Source organism: Notothenia coriiceps, unplaced genomic scaffold (genome assembly GCF_000735185.1).
Source record: "Notothenia coriiceps isolate Sejong01 unplaced genomic scaffold, NC01 NC01_scaffold00001080, whole genome shotgun sequence".
NCBI lineage: Eukaryota > Metazoa > Chordata > Actinopteri > Perciformes > Nototheniidae > Notothenia > Notothenia coriiceps.
Genome location: NW_011333781.1, coordinates 194,396 through 214,246, shown reverse-complemented (window position 1 = coordinate 214,246; position 19,851 = coordinate 194,396). Strand labels below are relative to the sequence as shown.

The 19,851-nt window shown below is 40.3% G+C and overlaps 2 protein-coding genes across 3 annotated transcripts; one reads left to right on the top strand and one right to left on the bottom strand.

Moving 5' to 3' along the window:
* The first annotated feature begins 1,576 nt into the window (after positions 1–1,576).
* grtp1a (growth hormone regulated TBC protein 1a) lies at positions 1,577–11,740 on the top strand. Of its 2 annotated transcripts, XM_010786535.1 has the most exons (9): positions 1,577–1,688; positions 2,106–2,269; positions 3,851–4,002; positions 4,087–4,245; positions 5,621–5,745; positions 6,235–6,331; positions 7,892–8,064; positions 9,863–10,048; positions 10,661–11,740. In XM_010786535.1, the coding sequence occupies exons 2-9, from the start codon at positions 2,199–2,201 to the stop codon at positions 10,751–10,753; spliced, it is 1,056 nt and encodes a 351-aa protein (XP_010784837.1). In that variant the 5' UTR covers positions 1,577–1,688; positions 2,106–2,198; the 3' UTR covers positions 10,754–11,740. The 2 variants fall into 2 exon arrangements, with proteins under 2 accessions (XP_010784837.1, XP_010784829.1); XM_010786527.1 differs by lacking the exon at positions 1,577–1,688 and having other exon boundaries at positions 1,696–2,269.
* A 189-nt stretch (positions 11,741–11,929) lies between these two features.
* lamp1a (lysosomal associated membrane protein 1a) lies at positions 11,930–19,437 on the bottom strand. Its single transcript, XM_010786514.1, has 9 exons — positions 19,026–19,437; positions 15,642–15,748; positions 15,326–15,545; positions 14,868–15,029; positions 14,566–14,783; positions 13,925–14,050; positions 13,756–13,822; positions 13,501–13,668; positions 11,930–12,940 (listed from the first exon to the last, which is right to left on the bottom strand). Exons 1-9 carry the CDS (start codon positions 19,078–19,080, stop codon positions 12,801–12,803), a joined length of 1,263 nt encoding a protein of 420 aa, XP_010784816.1. The 5' UTR covers positions 19,081–19,437; the 3' UTR covers positions 11,930–12,800.
* Between the last annotated feature and the right edge of the window lie 414 nt (positions 19,438–19,851).

The window sequence follows — 19,851 nt, the reverse complement described above, 5'->3', positions numbered from 1 at the left end:
ACATGGTCATGAAGGTTACAAGGCTTTTTATAAATGATTTTCAATCAAATATAAAGAGGATACTGTGGTGATGCCCCAAACAGATGAAAGGTTGCAAACAGCTTTGACAAACATGTCACATGTGGCTGGAAACTCATCCTATTCAGAGATCCTACCCCGCCCATCAGCAGGATTACATTATTGCTAAAACATGAATCTGCATTTGCACTTACTTACTCTGGTATTTTCCCAAGAGGATAAGAGACCGGGCCTACATGATCCATCAAGGCTTATCCTGATACGTAGCAGTTGCGATGATCAGGAGTATGGTGTTGTTATTTACTGTCTGTGTAGGGCAGAAACGCTTAAATCAAATTTGAAGTAATTTGATTTAGGTAGGGTTAAAAGTGCTTTTCTACATTCTGAAACAGTTGGTAGTGATATACATATTTACACACCTGAGTAAACTATAGTTGTGGTGTTTATGGAAATGAATACAAAAAGAACATATTAGTGCCACATGAAACATACATCCTATTTAAAAATGTTCCTTACTTAAACTCATTTGAGTACAAATTAACACACTAATAACATTTGTTTCACCACGTGGTTTCCCCCCATCTACATAGGAAACGACAGGAAATTGTTAAAATACAGCAATACGTAAACAGAACAACCCTTAGGCTGTCATTTTACTGCAGTCCTGCCTGGAAGTGGATGACAGCTTGGAGACACAATAAGCTCTGCTCCAGATTATCTCATTAGCACATAATCAAATTGGAATCAATCTGGTGATTTCATTAAGTAACGTTTGCGTCATTTTCAATTGCTGTCATCTTTTCCATTATGAGTAGGATGTTCCCCTCTGTGATGTGCTGATGCCAGACCAGACAGAGGTACACATTTGACAGATGTGGAATATGTTTGAATTTATTTACTTTCATAAACCCAGGGCCTTTTGTTTAGCTTGTCATATTTGCAAATCTCTGAATCACCTAAAGACTGTGTATATAAAGGAATCACCCAGGCAGCAGATATGTTTGAGTCAGATATATTTGACTGACTCTAGCAGCAGCTCAGTCAAGCAGGTGGCTGCATGCAGGTGCTGAGCTACGTGGCTGCGCTGCGAAGGGCGCGGCTACTTAGCATGTTTGCTGCCTTTATGTGTCGTCGGACACACAACACCTACCTCGTCGAAGTAGTAACCAGTTATGTAACTGCTAATCTACATGTAGAGTTAAGCATAGGAGCAAAAACATTAAGATCAGATGCATAACAACAGTTTTGAATATAACTATATTTCAGACACATTGGCCTAGATCAATATAAGTACAAAAACAAATAATACAATAAATACCATTAAAACATAGATGCGATCATAGAAGTTGACAAGTAGGCTATAAAAGTTAAGGTACATTAACATAATCTTCATATAACATGTTGGTGATAGGCAAACATAGTGGCAAAATGAGGAACGCTTCAAGAATTTGGGTAACTCTTTCTATCTGATACACTCTTCTCGGATGCACTTCTTTTTCCAACCAAAGTGCCTTGAATGCACCACAGAATCAGGACAGCATCTTGCCTTTCCTTGAGGACAGCACTGAAGTGGGATATTCCGGGAATCACTCGAAAGCAGCATTAGGTCTGATTGACGTGTGGCGTCCTGGGGCCATTACGTCACGAGTCCGAAATATTCCATGGAAGTAGTAAGTTAGTTCGGACAACGAGAGTAGAAGTGACTTGTATCATGTGGTTGCATTAATGTAGTGGTTATCTGTGGATGTTGTTATCGGAGCTTCAGGCCGGTTAGTTGCACTCCGAGCAGCAGCAGGTGCATGCGGATGGCGATAAAACTCAAACTCTACTCTCTACACACGGCTAAGACATAGGCGGATCATTAAAACAACATTTGACGAATTGGATAATACGAGTACTTTGCTCAAGGAATCGCTAAAGAATGTTTTTCCCGTCTTTCCCGTTTCGGGAATAGCGTGGAAAACTGCAGGAAAAAAGGCAGCGATCTCGTCCCCGTCTTTCCGCACGCAAACATGGGAAAAGTTAAAAGCGAACTTTAACTTAAACCAACCGTGACTCCGACGTTAATGTGAATTTTATCATTGTTGTTTTGACATATCTTGGAGGAAAACAACAACACGGTGGATTCATGGTGAGACTCTAGCACAGATTGTCAGGATATCACCGGAGAAGAAGAGGCAATGGAGAAGAAGAGCAAGCCAGCCCAGAGGACCCGCTCCCCGGACGGTAGCGCCAGAGACAGGGTGGACAGGTAACCAGGGCTCTCTCAGCCTAATAAAACCTTTAAAAACATGTTTGATCGATATCTGGAAGCCAGTAACTTAACTGAAAAGTCAACTCAGAAACAGCTAATTGTTTTATTTCTCATTTTGTTCAAATTGGAAGCAGTAAGGTTAGCTAACTGACGTAAACTACTTTAAACCGTTGACTTTACTTGAGTTGTTAACTAGCGGCTACTCTTTAATGGTTACAGGTTGTGGTATTTTAACAACTTTCAACACATGTTTGTAGTTTTAAACCCATAAAGTTCAGTATGCAATGTGTATGGATACTGAAACATTGTTTTACTAAATACACTTTACAGAAAGATATGTATAGTTCCCTTAAAAGTGAACTCAGTTGTAATGATATGATTTAAACAGACATATTGGAACATTGTAAACAACTTTACATTTAAAATAAAAAACTACCTTCAGGAAGAGGATGTTCACTAAACCCTCTTAGAGTGGTGTTGATTCAATGGTATGGTCATCATAGAGGTTGTAGTTTGTAGCTCTATTGAAGTTAATAGTGGTTTTCCCAATTTATATCAATGAGGGTAGTCTGTATTAGAAACTACAGCCTCCAAAATGAACATTAAGTTCAATCAACACCTTTCTAAATCGGAACCTTCAACAAGGTATACAGTTGTACCTAATAAATTGGCAGCTGAATGAACATGGGACTGGAGTGGATTTGCCCTTGATAAAGTGCAGTTGACTAAATCTGTCTGCAAGTAAACTTAGGCTGATGATCTATTTTCTGTGTAGATGATTGCAATCCACGCTCTTCATGGCAGTACATGTTGACTTACTTATTTTTTGAAAGGGAGCTGTTGCACAGTTCACACAAACGGTGATAAGCTAAACTAACACCTGAAATCAGGTGCCACATTCACACACCAGGTTGATAACGTGTACCCTTGCTTCTGCTTTGACAACAAAGTCATGAAAAACATAGCATTTGCATGATGATGCCTTCCTTTGTTTTCACCCAGTATTTGGAGAACAACACTAGTTAGAGCCTGTGCTGTGTGTGTAGTGTATACAGTAGTAAAGGGATTAAGTCTGTTAAACATTTTCAAAACAGATGTAGCAGCCTGCCACACTGCTGGTCTGTAACTGCATGTATTCTACAGGGATGACTTTGCTCTTGTAAAAGGGTTAAGCTGCAGGAAGATTATGGTGTTACCTAAGCATTAGGTTGAGCCACCTACTGTACATACACAACTTTTTCATTTAGAACCAGATGTAGGTAGATGTAGCTAATGTGAATACTAATTAATGACATAACTGTTTGTTTCAAGTGCTTTTTTACATTACTTTTTACAAAATGTTTATAATACCAAGTTCAATATTTGAACTGCATTATAAATTAAATGTTATGTTCAGCCAAAGTTGTTTATTTGTCTTCAGTCTTTCTTTAAATTCAATCAATTACATCATGGTTTACAAGGAAAAGCACATAAACAGCTGACACTGCTCTCATGTGATGATTGTGATAAACTAAATCAAAGAATCATTCATCCTTTTGAAGTGTTTCATTAAACAGTTTCTAACTCTTTTTGGCACAGCGTGGATCCGTATGGCTTTCAGCGCTCTAAGGACTTTGATTACGAGTCATATGAGGAGTTCATGTCTGAGTATCTAGTGGTGCTGACCCGACGTACCATCAAGTGGTCCAAACTACTAAAGGGGAAAAGAAGAGTGCAGAAGAATGTAAAATGTGAGTGCTAAAATTGAACACGGCAGTATCTTCACATACTGAGCACACAACATAAAACTGAACGAAACCTAACCTCTCCTTCAGTAAAGCGCTACGTACGCAAGGGGATTCCCAATGAGCACCGGGCTCTGATCTGGATGGCCGCCAGCGGGGGTCAGGACCAGCTAGAGAAGAACCCAGGATACTACCAGTCCCTGCTCGGAGCCCAGCACGACCCCAAACTGGTGGAGACCATCTGCACAGGTCAGACTGCAAACTGTTTCTCATTCAGTCCCACGGCATTCAGGAGAGATGCACCAATCGATCGGCAGCCTTTCAGAACCGTTTGGCCACGCCCTGTGACTGATCAGTCTCTTGTATTTCATTTTTGGCCTGTCAAATTGAAACACATGGCAAAGAATGTCACTTATAGTTCTTATAAAGAAAGAAAATCAGTATCAGCCAAGACAAATATTAATCAGTGCATCTGAAGCACTCAAACATCCTTAAAGAATCCTGAAACTCTGTGTTTCTTTCCCAATTTCAGTCCCAAGTTTTGCTTCGTATTGCCATTTTCATCATGTGGTCCAAATGAATAAAACAACATTTTACAACCCCAGTCAGGGAAATCTTTCCAACCCTCTGAGGGTGATTGAGTCACTGTGCTGACTGGTTATTGCTGACTGTAGCCCACAGTGGCAGACACACTACAGAGCCACAGCCAACAGTCGGCTACACTGATGATTGGTGTTCAGAGTCATGACACTTTGTATTTTCTGGCATCCCCTTTGTGGCTTTATGAGTAAGTGAGACTGTTCTACAACCAGACCAGCTCCCATGTTGTTGATGTTTCCTCCTGTCAGATATTGACTTGGCATACAGACAGAAAACTGCAATGTGTTAATGAGTATGTGATATAAAAGGAGTCCAGGAAAGCCAGCTTGAGTAATAAGTGTGAAGTTGAGTTATATGCTTAAACACTGCTCAGTGGGTTATAATAAAATGACAAAGGACTGTGTAAAGTTATCCTGAGCAAAATCTTTTTATCCTCTCTCTCTGAGATTAAACAACACTTTAACCGTAAGGACCTGGTTTCAAAATAATAGACCATGAATGTGTGCTCGTATGTTTTTGAAGAGTCTCCAAGAAATGAATCTTTGCACTAGCCATGGGCCCCCCAATGTAATATTTATTGTGTATTCGGTTCACTGGAAATACAGTTAATATATTTGAGCCAACTGTGTATGTGTGTGTAATGTGTGTGTGTGTATGTGTGTGTGGGTGTGCGTGTCCAACAAAACGACACAACAAACAAGAGGAAATGAAAATGTCTCCTCGTATGACCTGCAGTGTTTTACTTATTGTCAAAAAACAGCAAACCGTTCTGTTTCTAATTCACATAATCTCATCTTTGTTGTTTTTTAAATTGTATTCTTGTAAAGTGACTTTGAGTGCTTAGAAAGAGCTTTAGAAACCTAACGTATTATTATTATTATTATTATTATTATTATAACTGTGTATAGCATAAAGCGCACTGTTGTGCTCTTTATTTTAAATCAACATGCTCTTATGCACCGATCAACACACCAACACACAGCAGCTCTGAATACTTGTTTCTTTGGTGTTTTTTTCCTTTTAGACTTGAACAGAACATTTCCAGACAACGTGGCGTTCCGCAAGACGGCCAACCCATGTATGCAGAAAGCTCTGTATAACGTGCTGTTGGCCTATGGCAACCACAACCCAAATGTGGGCTACTGTCAGGTAATATCACTGGAAAGATCCAGCCTTAAGTGTATTTTGAAGAATATCATTTCTTACACTTTTGATATCAAATGATGCAGTTTTTCATATTGTTTGTTTATTGCGCTGTATGACTAACATTTTCAATGAAAGCTTAGGTCTGTTTTTGAGCAGGCTGTTTGTGTCGGTATTGCCTATGTTAATAATTACCATGTGAATGGCAAATTTCATTCACCAGAGCGCGTCCAGCTTGCTTTGCAATTCAAATTACAGCAGGGCTTTGTTGATGTCTACATTTCTTATGAAGTATCACTCGAAAACATCCGTCTGTGACCAAACTCAGGAAGCCTGGTCTGGATTTCATGTTTTTGTTTTGGTGCGGCTTTGTTTCATTTCCAGCGTACACTTCCTGCTCTCTCTCCTGGATGCTTTATTAAAGAGCTCTAGGGTAGGATTTCAAGGTTCATGTGACCATGACCTGAGTTTGTGTCTTTTTCTTTTTTCCTTCAGGGGATGAACTTCGTAGCAGGGTATCTACTTATCATCACAAAAGATGAAGAGAAGTCCTTCTGGCTGATGGATGCACTGCTTGGTAGAATCTTACCAGGTGCGTCTTGAAGTGTGTGTGTGTGTGTGTGTGTGTGTGTGTGTGTGTGTGTGTGTGTGTGTGTGTGTGTGTGTGTGTGTGTGTGTGTGTGTGTGTGTGTGTGTGTGTGTGTGTGTGTGTGTGTGTGTGTGTGTGTGTGTGTGTGTGTGTGTGTGTGTTCTCTGAGCTAAGAATAATCCTGTTGGTCACATGGTCTTTATCTGGCCAAGGCTTAAGACCTACGTACACTTCCTTTGTATCATGCACTCACTCAAAGTAGTAAATGTCACTATGAATTAAAACTGTTTTCCATTCATCCTGTTGTTTACATTGATGTATTCAAATTAGAGATGTTAAGATTCACCGATTCGCATCGGTGCACCGGCATAAACGTTCAAGATGCGAGTGCACCGGTTGAAAGAGTGCACATCGGCTACAGTTTGGGTTGAACTCGCGATGCATCGATTGCGTAGGGTCTTTGCATCGGTAAAAAAACGATTCATTCATATAAAATCCACTCATCCTGTCAGCACTCAGCAGAGACGATCTTTGATCTTTGCTTCGCACTACGGAGGCCGAGAGTCTCAGTTATCAACACACACGGAAGTCGAGGAGAAAGAGAAACACAGCGCACCGAAAAATACCTACAAATCAAACGTCTGGCAACACTTCGGATTTTTCAAGAAAGACGGTCAACTTGAAAAATCACTCGCAAATTGTAAACGATGCCGAGCCGCTTTAAAGTACACAAGTAGTACGAGGAACTTAGCGACGCACATAAAGAGGTGACATGGGGTCTGCGGCTGAAAAGAGAAACCTGAAAGTTAGACATATGAGTTAAATCACTGAGTGAGGTGTTCTGTCAGAGAGAGAGTGGTGTTTAGTTTACAGCAGCCTGTGACGGCCAATCATAGTTTAAATGTCTTCCTTACTGTAAGCAGTTATGATATGCCTGTTTGTGAAAGGTTATTTGTATTTGTTATTGTTCATATAGAAACCACTGCTTTCTGCTCTCTGGTGAGTTAGCCTATGAATGAGTGTTAAGCACATCAGGCTGGCAGCTGTATGGGCATTGCACTATGGTAGTTGTTATTTGCACATTGTTAATCATGGGCAATGCATCCTTCAATTGTTTAACTGAGGTTTTATACAATTGTACTTTCACTCTTGAGAGTTTTTTTAAGGTCAAAAAGGTAAAAAAAGAAACAGCATGATGGGATTTGGAGTACCAAATATGTAAAGCACTTTTTTGTTAATTTATGATTTGCTGCATATAAGGAATAAAACAAAAATCCTCTGTCGTACCATATTGAAGTATCATTATTTTGCATCGTGTTGAATCGTATCGCCCCTTATCGCATAATGTTGAATCAAATCGTATCGAACTGTATCGCAACAGGGGTGAATCGTATCATATGGCATCGCCTGGTGTTTCAAATGTATCGTTAATATATCGTATCGTGGCAACGTATCGAGATGCGCATCCCATCGGCCTCAGTGATGGAGATGCACATCCCTAATTCAAATCTGTTTGGAAGAGCAATGTGTAACTCACAACGATGCTTCTGTGTGTGTTTTCAGACTACTACAGTCCCGCCATGATGGGGCTGAAAACGGACCAGGAAGTGTTGGGGGAACTAGTGAAAGTTAAAATCCCCGGAGTGTGGCAGACCATGATGGATCATAACGTCATGTGGAGCCTCGTGGTGTCCCGATGGTTCATCTGTCTTTACATAGACGTCCTGCCAGTAGAGGTGAGTGGTTCTGTGTGTGTTCCATAGTGCGGACACAAGGGAAGATTTGACATTTCCACCGCAATGTATAGCACATTGTATCCTGATTAATTCAACATTTTAGGAAAGCTTGATAACTGACAGTGTGGAAAGACAGACATACTTTCTGGTCATTTGCATCGGAATCAAATTTATTGGTACGTTTACACTTACAAGGAATTGTCTTTGGTGTCTGGTGGTGCGAACATAAACATTCTAAGAAAACATGTTGAAATAATAGGTAAAAAAATAAATATATAAGGATAGTAAAAAAATATGTATTTTTAGGAAACAATTTAACATTCAAAAAGGATAACAAAGACAAGTATTTACATCAAATTCTAATTGAACTATACAAAGAACCTTAAAAGCTAAAAATAGGACAATATTTGGCAAACTACAGTGTATTCTATTTTAAAGTTGAGGGCTGCGCAGACATGAGTGCAAACATGTGCAAAATGCAGTCAGAGAGTTGAGCATGAACATGGCTCACAGTATTAAGAAAGAAAAAAAAGATGTTGTTCACATGATGTGCATTAATGTAATCCATAATGTGTGTGGGGTGGATCAAAAGTCACTGTTCAGGGGCTGAGGGTTTCACACGATGTAGGACTTTAGGGGATAGATACGGTATATTAGAAAGCAAAGGTGTTATAAACTTAACATTTTGGTTGATAAATTGTTTCTCATTTCTCAAACAATAAAAGCTCTTCATGTGGCTTATACGAGAGCTGCTTTTAGTGGATTCAGATATAAATATATAACTCCTGTTGTTCCATTAGCCAGCTCACCATGTAAACAGTCCTTGCTGTTGCTCACTCCCTCTGTTGGTCTGGGGATGGGCGTGCTCTGTTATGTCTGTTTTCCAAATAACATACACAGAGCTCCAGGAGGAGGGCGTAACACTTGCAGATGTTCACAGTATTCACTCCAGATCCCCCCTCCCCACACAGACACTGCACTGACACTTAATACTGCAGCCACAAGGACATTATTCCTCACTAATGTCCCACCCCTAGATTTATTTAAGGGTTCCTCCGGCAGTGTCCAAGTTATACTCTGCTCCATTTGAAAGGAGTAGAGACCATGGTTGTAAATGTATTTACATTACATTGCATTTAGCTGACGCTTTTATCCAAAGCGACTTACAATAAGTGCATTCGACCAGGAAGATACAACCTTGAAGAAAACAGAATCATATAAGTACATCAGGTTTCATAGAGCCAAACATTTCAAGTGCTACTCAACTGGCTTTAGATAAGCCAGTCCTTTATTAGTATATAAGTGCTTTGTTAGTAATTCTATCGATCGAAGTGGAGTCTAAAGAGATGAGTTTTCAGTCTGCGCCGGAAGATGTGTAAGCTTTCTGCTGTCCTGATTTCAATGGGGAGCTCATTCCACCATTTTGGAGCCAGGATAGCAAACCCACGTGTTTTTGCTGATGGGAACTTGGGTCCCCCTCGCAGTGCGGGTGTCACGAGGGAGGCAAATCCTCCTAGTTTAAGGATTTGTGTGTATAGTTTAAAGGTAGCTGGTAAGGAGGTTCAATGTAAGGAAAAGAAGAATAATTGGAGTAAAGATAATACAAAGAATACATTCCTCACTTCCCTTAATCTTTACACTGAAAAGTGTCGTTTAAATCACAATTTTCCTTTGGTTTGCAAAATAAGCTACATTAATGGGATCCCCAGGTACTTGTTTGAGAAGTTAATGCTAAGTAAATTAATATCAAATGCTGTATGCTGAGGTAGCCAGTTTCATTCTTGTTGTCTCTCTGCAGACAGTTCTGCGGATCTGGGACTGCCTGTTCTACGAGGGTTCTAAAATCCTGTTCCGCGTGGCCCTGACTCTGATCCAGCAGCAGCAGGCTCTGCTGCAGCAGGCCCAGTCCCTGCCGGACGTCTGTCAGAACTTCAAGCAGATCACCCAGGGACCATTTGTGGAAGAATGTCACACTTTCATGCAGGTAAAAAAGGAAGGAGGAATCACATCAATGCTTTTTATTTAAAGGTCACCTATTGTGCAAAATCCACTTTTTCATGTCTTTTATACATAAACATGTGTCCCCTCTGTGTAGAGAGATTCTGAAAGTTTCAGGAAAAGAGATTTGCTCTCTTTTTGTCCTGATCCATTTATATAAAAACCTGTCTGAAAATGAGCTGATCAGATTTTGGCCACTTTGTGATGTCATAATGTTTTTTTGGCTTGTAACCATTAGCCAATCACCAACCCCCCACCTTATCACCTGAATCTCCTCCTAGAGCACCATTGTGTTCTTTTAACCAAATATCTCGCAGAGGGGCGTGGCTCCTTATTTTTCATCTAAAGTAAAAGACAGAGAATCAGCACTTTTGAAACAGAGGGGTTTATGGGATGCTATAAGTCATGATCTGTTTGGTATCATGACACTTCAGAGACATGTTTTGTATATATCTGAGAACTATAATATATTGATGAAAAACAGTATAATAGGGGATCTTTAAAATGTTATCCACTGGAGGAAAGACCAATCTGTATAAAACGGATGTCCATCATTATCAGCTGCCTTTTAATCCGATAATCCTTGTGTCTTTCCTAGAAAATCTTCACTGAACCAGGAAGTCTCTCCATTGCAACCTTGAGTAAGCTGCGGGCGACTTGTCGATCTCGCATCAGTGCAGAAGAACACTGAACCAACAGCCTGTTGCTCCATTTCAATACACATTCCACCGGGATGAGCCCCGAGCGCTCGTTTGCACCTTCTTTTTTTTTACTGACACATGAATGTCACAGTGACTCTCACATGCTGTTGAGGTTTTGTCATATTTAAGACAATTCTACAGCCCAAGTGTAATTATGTTGTGAAATGAGAATATTCTTAGCGATGTATGAGCTGAGCATTCCATTGGGAATTAACTTGTAGTTGCTTGCTTTTGTTAAATGATGCACTTTACTCCAGAAAGTCAGAGACACTGTAGAGAAAAAAAGATTAGCAGCCGGGTCAGATAAATGTGTTGGCCCACTGTATTTCAAATTGATGGTAAATGAAGACTGACAATCAAATGCTGTAACTGAATGAGAGTTATGCAGAAACAGATTTTCAAACATTTCAAAATCTGAATAATGGATTATTGTCTGTGTTCAATATTTGAGCAAATGTCATAGTATGCATAATTGAAGTGTACTATAATGAAAAGATCGAAGTGTAACTAAGAAAAAGCTGCTCTTTTCACACAAAGGGATTTCCTGTTTGTTCTGTGCAGGGTTATTATCCTAAACTAACACGAACATAAGCAGTTCAAGTTCAATCAATTTGTGATATTGAACCACAACAGATGAACATACTTGACATTCCAGGAGATGGTGATATTGCTTCACAATGAATCCCTGTGCTGCCTAGTTTTGTAGAGTTTGATGACATAACGATGATTTATATTGTAATAGATCAAATGTCATTTAACCAAGCAATTCCTCTCAGGTGTACTGTCCAATTTCAAAATATTTAAATATTATGAACATTCCTACAGTTTTCTTACCCATATATATATGTTGGTATGTTAATCATGTCACATGTTTCTGGGACATTTAACCTGGCTCTAACCAAACCAAACCTTTGTTGGAAAACTGACACTCTTACTAAAACTGAATTACACCAAAATAAAAAATGAAATTCAAACTATAATGTCATTGGTTCTATGTTTAGGTTTTGTTGACCGTAACATTTTATAGACGTGATATCAAATGTTGTTTCACTGTTCCTAAATAACCCTGCATTGATCCCAGCTCTGAGTATTAGGTGTGAAATACCACACACAGCTCAGAGCTAACTCCTTTATGATTTCATACTCAAAAATATATATCAGTGCTGGAGTTTTAAGATTTTAATTAACTTTCAGTAGGATGTATAATAGAAAACGAGATCAAACCATTTTCTATAAAAATAAAAGATCAAATCACAATTTATATTAACACATCTTTCAAGAGTCGGGGAAAGCAAGAATGGAAAAATAATCCATGCACATTTTTACTTGGGATTTTAAATACATTTTAGTAATGCAAAGTCGCACTCTGTGTCAAACCACAACACATTGTTCACACAAAGCAGCTCTGCACATAACAATAACCCGACTGTTTAATCAGAATGAAACTGCCTCAGTGTGCTTTGGGGACAGTCTTCTTCACTGTGGAGTATTATGGCTGGAAAACAATAAGAGCTTTCCCTTTTCTTGGCGCAGGATTATCTTTAGCTCATAAACTTTAACAAATAATAAGCATGTAGGAGTAACTCCACCTAACTTTAAACACTTTTTTACTAGCACACAAATTCCTCTTTATTTGTATGGGGTATTTCATGATGTTTTATAAATAATGACAGATAAAAACAGCAGTTCAAGCAAATTCAACCAAATCCTAGAACTTAATGGAACAAACGAAAACAGCTTACAATGGACTTGCCACAACGAATTCAATCTGCCTCCCTCAGTGATTCTTTGAAGACTCATCAAGTTGCACACCGTCTAAAACTAGCAGGTCTTTGGCTTCTCATCATCTCACAGACAAAGTGAAAGAAAAAATCCAGAGGTCACATAGGATATGCAAAAACATGCACTCTCGCCCCAGAGTAACTGTTTTCATTCAGTCATGCTCGTGTCCACAGTGTATTACTAGCTCTTTCTCACACGCTGGTTCACCCCCCCCCCGCCCAGTCTGTCAGGCTGAAGTGAAATGAAGGGGTCCACTCAGATGGTCTGGTATCCAGCATGGCTCCGCTTCCTTCCTATTAGATAAGCGATGAGGACGATCAGCACCAGGCCGGCCAGAGCTGCTCCGACGATGATGGGGATGAGCATCAGGTCCTGGTCCATCTGACACTCCTCCGCTGGAGACAAACGGGACAAGTTTGTGTCACATTGCAGAATTTTGGATCTATATATTATTATGGTTGACCACTTCTAGTGCCTTTTTTAAATATTGAAATGCAACTTGAATTGAGGGAGGGTGCTTGAGTCCTGCTCAATATTCAAATGGTTCTGGTTTTGTGATTGTTAGTGGTAGCATAATGCAACAAAAAAATAAGCTTTACATTTTGTGGCATGTGGTAATTCACTTTCCTGCCAAGAGTTAGATGAGAATACTACTTCAATGTCAGTCCCTTAAGTTGTCCCTAAAGTCGTGATTATAAGTGGTTACATTCTTTATTTATTTTTATTTTCACAGACATAACAAGTGGTTTTAATCTTCTCAGCCAACTCTTATATTCTCACTGTAAGAAAGGAGTTTACTGTTAAATATGCGTACTTCTTCTTCCAACATGTCTATGTTAACTGCAGTGGTCTGCGGTACATCTGTGAAATGGCACTTTGCAGAGGGCAACCTACTCCTCCGAACAAACAACAAGGCCATCACCTCAGCAGGGATGGTTACACAAAGTATTTGTACCTGTATCAAACTGGTCAGTGGTGACTTGAAATGGCTGGACCTGCAGTCTGAATGTGTTGAGAGAAAAGCTTGGCACCACAGCCAGAGTCTGCTCTGCGTTGCACATGTAGGAGCGTCCGAGGGTGCTGCGCAGGTAGTCCAGACTGCTGTTACTGGCAGAGATGGGAGCTGTGGAGAGGGAAAGATCAGTCATAGTTGAATTAAGCTAATCAGAGCCAAGACAAAAAGTCATGTTGCCTCTGACAAATGACGTACCAGTGGCATCAGCCATGTCAGCCAGCAGGGTTATTCCACTCAGGTGGTACTTCTTGCTCGTGGAGTTCTGAGGAGGCAATTGGAATGAAAGAAAATGTGTATCCACACACTCAAATGGAAACACATTGACTATAGAGCAACCTGCTCAACAGGCGCAGGAAGATCTTACCAGATTAAAGGTGAAGTTGAGCGTGGTGATTTGCCCCTGTGTCAAAACCAAGGAAGCACTGCTGGCTTCACATGAGCCTGATGAAGTTGTCAGATTGGGAGTCAGGTTTAATATTTCCTGTACAGTCTGGAAAAGTAGACAAAGATACATTTTGTTTACTTGAAGGTTATTATACATAATAGACTGAAGGGGGGGAGGTTTCTAAACCTTTGCAAATAAAACTAAATGATGTGCACTAAAATTAAACATCAAATGCACCCCTAACAGCACTGCCAAGCCCTTGATTCACAAAAATCAGCACTTCAAACTCGACATAGTTAAAGTGCTAGATTTTTTGCTGTCTCTACAAAAGTACGCACTCGGCATACATGGAAGTTAAATGTTGTTCTTATCAAAATATATAATAGGGGAGATACACCATTAAGGATGTAATAACCAGTAATCCGTTCTCAATCCTGGGCTAACATTATTTCCCCCTTTTCTGTCACTTCATTGCATTCAGGAGATGGAAGTGGCTCTCTGGCTAAAACTGACAGGTGGCAGGTGCGAATGGTGCGCACTCCATTGTGCTCTCAGCGGCCATTTTTCATCAACTCGCCAGACAACATGTTTATTGTGTTTCTTGTGAAGCTAACTGTTACCTTATTCTGAGAACGAGAGAAATAGGTGAAGTTGAGCTGCAGTCCCATTTGGGCCAGGAGACACTGAGTGCCGTTGCCCTTGTTCACAAAGTAGGTGCCTCGCTCAGGTGTTCCTGGGGGGGTGGGGATGGGGGTGGGGGCTGGAGCTGCGGTTGTTGTGGTTCCGGCAGTGGTAGGTGGAGCTGTAGAGCTGGTCGGATCTGCCATGCATATGCTTTCTGTGACGAAACAAATTCAAAATAAATGTGTAATCCACCATCAAGAAGCAGGTCAGAATAACCCACAATCCCTCCCAGTGGTACCTGTTGGACTCAGCTCGTTTCCTGGCATGTACGCCTCCAGCCTCATGTCAGAGAAAGTGACAGTCGCTCCACCTACTGCAAAAGTGGAGGGGCTCACGCAGTGGTAGGTGGTGTTGAGCGTCGCCGAGATCCCAACTGAAGCTGACACCAGAGTGATTACACCTGGGACAAAATCAAACATATAAAAAATCAATATGGTGCCTGAGTGGTATAACTGCATATGTTGTTTTAATGTGAATTCACTAGGAGGTTTAAAATGTGTATAAACTTGCTAGTTGCAGAAAATATAAGCACACACTTTTGCTCCTTTTTTCTCACCATAAATAAAACATTTTCTTCACTTACTTCATATATTAAAATATGGTGAGAATTTTATTGTCAACACAAGGATCGCGTACATTTTACCACACCACACAAACTGCACTGCGCTGGAAGTTTTGTTGACATGTTTTTCTCACCTGAGCTGTTGGCATCAGGAAAGGTAGAAGTGTCGCTGAGGTTGTACTGCAGCGTCAGGTTAGCCACACTGTACAGGCTCCCATTGGTCGAAAAGCTCAGCCCGAGCGCGTGGCCGGGCCCAAACACGGCCACCAGCCACGGGGAGCTATCCTCTGTGCCACAGGAGCTGCTGGCTGTATCCACCGTGGTGGAGTCGGGAAGAGGGAACTGCATGGTTCTCTGAGGAAAGAGAACCCAAGTTTACAATCAGATACATATCAAGGCAATCAATATTAAAGCTTTGGGAAATGATTATACTGTGTTCACTGTACGTACTGTGCTGCTGGAGGTGTTGTATTTGACGGAGAAGGATGCAGAGAGCTCAGCCTTAATGCAGGTGGAGTTCCCTTCCTTCACTTCAAGTGTAACAGCCTGAATGCAACCTTTGGAGGAGAACAGGGAGGCCAACAGTGACGATTAGGCATACAGAAGACACAGTTGAATTAAAAAAAAATGCATAAGGACACGATTCTTCAATGTCTTAAAACAGTAGACAAAAACAGACAAAATCCTCTTAATTGGGGGTAGCATTTCTCAATGCTACCCCCAATTAAGAGCAACAGAACTATTCTCGTCACAAATATTTGAAACATTTCTAACACTTTAATATTACACTGCACAAACACTTTGACAAATGTCAAAAGGTCAATAATAGGCTTAATTACCGAACGCTTGTGCATCTCTTGGGCTATAACATTGAAAATATGGGTCGCTTTGCCCTCAACCCAGTGGTACGGCACATCTGGATGTAACCATGGAATGTGTATTCTACATACTAAAGAAAATACTTATTTTCAGCTGTCTTCCTCCTTTATTCTGGATAAATATACAACTTAGTGATACTACTCGAGTGTCAGATTTTCGTTAAACTACAAACATGCCACAATGATAAACAATATGTATAGAATTTTTATTTTGCAAACCACAAATTATTAATCCACAATGTGACCTGAATTGTATTTATTATCTGCATTTATATTCCACTTAAAGAATAAGTACAAATGATGGCAATGACGATTATTACAACATAACCAGTGTTACATGGCAGTACCCACAGACACCATCAGAGGTCAGCAGACAACTAACCACACACCCACCCACCCACCCACCCACCCCACAACCACCCCACCACACACACACACACACCACACACACCACACAACACACACACAACACCACACACACCCCACACACACACACACAACACACACCACACACACACCACCACCACACACACACCACACACCACAACACACACACACCCACACCACAACACACCACACACCACACACACACATCACACAACACACACACACACACACACACACACACACACACACACACACACACACAGCTACTTGCAACAGGTGAACTGAACCTGAGTCATTACCATGGTATTGCCGTCATGCCTTGGAATTGGCCAACTCACTGTTACGTGTGTATGGGTGTGTGATGGTGGCTGGGATTCTCAAACATGTTGTTACAACACAATACACTAGTTTCCCAATGTTCAGACTTCCCAGAAGGTCTAGCGAGAAGTGAAGGCAGTTTGTGGTTGATTTTGACTGCTTTTGGTTCACTTTTGAACAGCGCATGTTCTTTTATTTTACTTCAATGAATGTTGAGGTCTGTCACAAGTACTACTTTTGTTGTCCAATAAGTAATTGTGCTCAACAACATTTTTGTAATTGTATGCCACTGATGTAATGATAATATAATAGTATTATATTGCATGAATAGCCTTTCAAAGTGAATTTATTTTTATTGAATAACAATGTTTTTTTTTTATAAATTGAGAAAATAAAATGGATAAAGCCAGACAACCAGAACAATAAATAAAATGGATCCTCTAGCTTAATCTACAAAAATTCCACTCAGTAAACATTAACAATTGTATCTATAATTAAAACATTTATTGTGACAGGCCTATGTACAGTAGATAGATCTATTGAGAATATGTCTTGTAGGCCATAAGCTCAATAAATCTATCTCACTACTCTTTATTACTGAGCGGACTGACTGAGATCTATTTTTTACACATTTTATTTATCTCATATCCTTTACCTCACTTCCTTTTAACATGAGCTTTTCCAAATGTATTGATCACTATGGTAAAAGCCTGTGCTTCAGTCCTGTGAGGTTCTCTGTAAATCACACACTCCCTCTGCTGCTGCTACTTTGCTGAAACTTGACCCCGATGTCACCCATCTGTTCACCCTGTAAACACACAGCATTGGGTTTACACAACACTGCAATCTGATCATGAGGTGAGAGCGGCTGCGTGTTCAAAGTATCAAGCTGCCAAGAGCAGCAATAGACAGTCGGCGTGGAGAGGAAAACAAAACAGAAAGTGACTTGACTCTGCTGCTTGTATCGAAGAAATGCTGCGCCAGGAGGACTGAACTCTAAAGGTCACCAGGGGCTGTGGAAAAATCTAAACGGAACGCCCAACTGCAGTTGTCCGATGGTCAGTTTTTGAGTATTACAATACTCAATACTGCAACTACTCAACAACTTCACTGGCCTGTTTTCATGTGTCAGCATTGTGTTTGTGTGTGCGAGTGTGTCAGGCCAATTAAAAGGTCATAAACCAACACTGTCAGTAGGCCTCTGCTGGGCTGTGTGTGCAACACAAAGCCATAGCGGTCATGTGAAGCTGTCAAATGGCACAACAAAGAGGCCAGCCTGCTGGTCCACAACATTAACAACACCTGGCTGATATATCAGAATCGAGTGAAATAAGTCCAGGGACTGTTTTGCCATTGCTACATGAGGAAAGATGATTTTACGACAGGGAGCTACATGCAAATGTAAAGGGCAGTGGATCCATCAATCCGTTTTTGCTTAAACTAGGAGGGATGTGTCTTTTTTAACTGGTTACTTGCCGACACTATGAGGTCCCTTATTATATTATTCAGTTATTATATTATGAAGTCAAGCCATGAATGAATATAGAACATGTCTACATCCAATGCTGGTAGTTTAAGACTTTTTTCCTTGCCTCATTACTAGCCAACCTTATACACATATTACTAGCTTTACCTGTTGCTACTACAACATACCGAGGATCATTTTTTTATTTAATTACATTGTCAATCATCATTCTTCTGAATCGTCAGGATAGTTTATTTTGTCAATTGTCAACTAATTTATCAAATATCGAAAGAATTGTCCAAAGTGACATCTTCAAATAGTTTTGGTCTTTTTAAGTCAGAAAAGAGTCAAATTATTTTAAAATGTTTTATATTATACACACATTTTTCTGCACAATGATAACTGTTAATGTTTATACTTTAAGTACATTTTTCTGATAATACTTTTGCACTATTACTTAAGTAAGCGTTTGAATGCAGGACAGGAATGCAGGAAGTATTTTGACAATAATGTATTGGTACTTTTACTCAAATCATTTGCATCTGGATATTTCCTCCACCAATGTGTCTGACCATCAGTTCACACTCTTTCAGTGTTATAATGAAACACAAGGAGGAGGGGTCCCATTTTGAGAAGTTGTAACTAGAATTTGATCAATCGATACAAAAGTTTCCATCCATTCGATTAATCGACTGATGGAACGTTTAGCATTGAGATTCATGTTGTCACTAACGGACACCACAACAGACCAAGGTTATGTTGTGTTTTGTTACATATAAAACTCACCTAAAACCGCAAGCCAGGCGATGATAAGCGCGGCGGAAGAGTAATAGACTCTCATCTTTTCCGGTCACAGTTCTTCTCTCTTTCTTTCCTGGGTAATAGATGGCGTCGAGCACACAAAGGTGGTGTTGTGTCGGTGCTGAGGGCGCAGGTGGGTCTACGCGACGTACTGCACTTGACTTGACGGAGCGTTAGCTTAAATCGAGGCGTCACTGTTGTTGTTGTTGTTGTTGTTGTTGTTGTTGTTAGCGTGTATCTGCTGAACAAAGATGTTGGAACCCGTTGTTTAGTAATCCTAAAGCACGTCCTGCTGGTATTCTCTCGGTAAACGCGTTTAGCTGTCGGTCATACAGCCACACAGACTGAATAAGCCATGTCTCGTCAATCGTCATGTGAACTGGTAGCAGTAAGAGCCACCCACCCAGTCACGTGAGCCCGCCCCCCCTCCCCTCTCCTCTTTCTTTCACGAGCTCTATCAAAGGCAGTCCTAATAAACTGTCTTTGGGTCCATTTACATGAATGTCACAAATGTAGTCCACAGAGAGTAACAGTGTAATGCATTTTTTACTATACTGCGTTTGAAAAACATGACTAATCATCAAGAAGTTACATAACTGTACATAATGACGAGTGGGTGTAAAGAGAAACATAATGAGACAAATAGTGCACTTCCAGGAATAATATTACACTTCTCCTTCGGGGAACTCACACAAGCTATATGTGCCAAGGCTAAAAATTATTAAAAATGTAATAATGATCGGAGGAGGGAAACACCAAAACATTTACAACATTTTACTTTGGTTTGTTTGCCTTCTCTTTCTGACACTTT

Bases quoted from the DNA above. Each gene is read 5' to 3' on its own strand.
- grtp1a (XM_010786535.1), top strand. From the start codon at position 2,199: ATGGAGAAGAAGAGCAAGCCAGCCCAGAGGACCCGCTCCCCGGACGGT. The intron at 8,065-9,862 runs GTGAGTGGTTCT...GTCTCTCTGCAG, and splicing joins TAGACGTCCTGCCAGTAGAG to ACAGTTCTGCGGATCTGGGA. The intron at 10,049-10,660 runs GTAAAAAAGGAA...TGTCTTTCCTAG, and splicing joins AATGTCACACTTTCATGCAG to AAAATCTTCACTGAACCAGG.
- lamp1a (XM_010786514.1), bottom strand. From the start codon at position 19,080: ATGAGAGTCTATTACTCTTCCGCCGCGCTTATCATCGCCTGGCTTGCG. The intron at 15,546-15,641 runs GTACGTACAGTG...CTCTTTCCTCAG, and splicing joins ACAACACCTCCAGCAGCACA to AGAACCATGCAGTTCCCTCT. The intron at 13,823-13,924 runs GTAAGATCTTCC...TTGCCTCCTCAG, and splicing joins TCAACTTCACCTTTAATCTG to AACTCCACGAGCAAGAAGTA.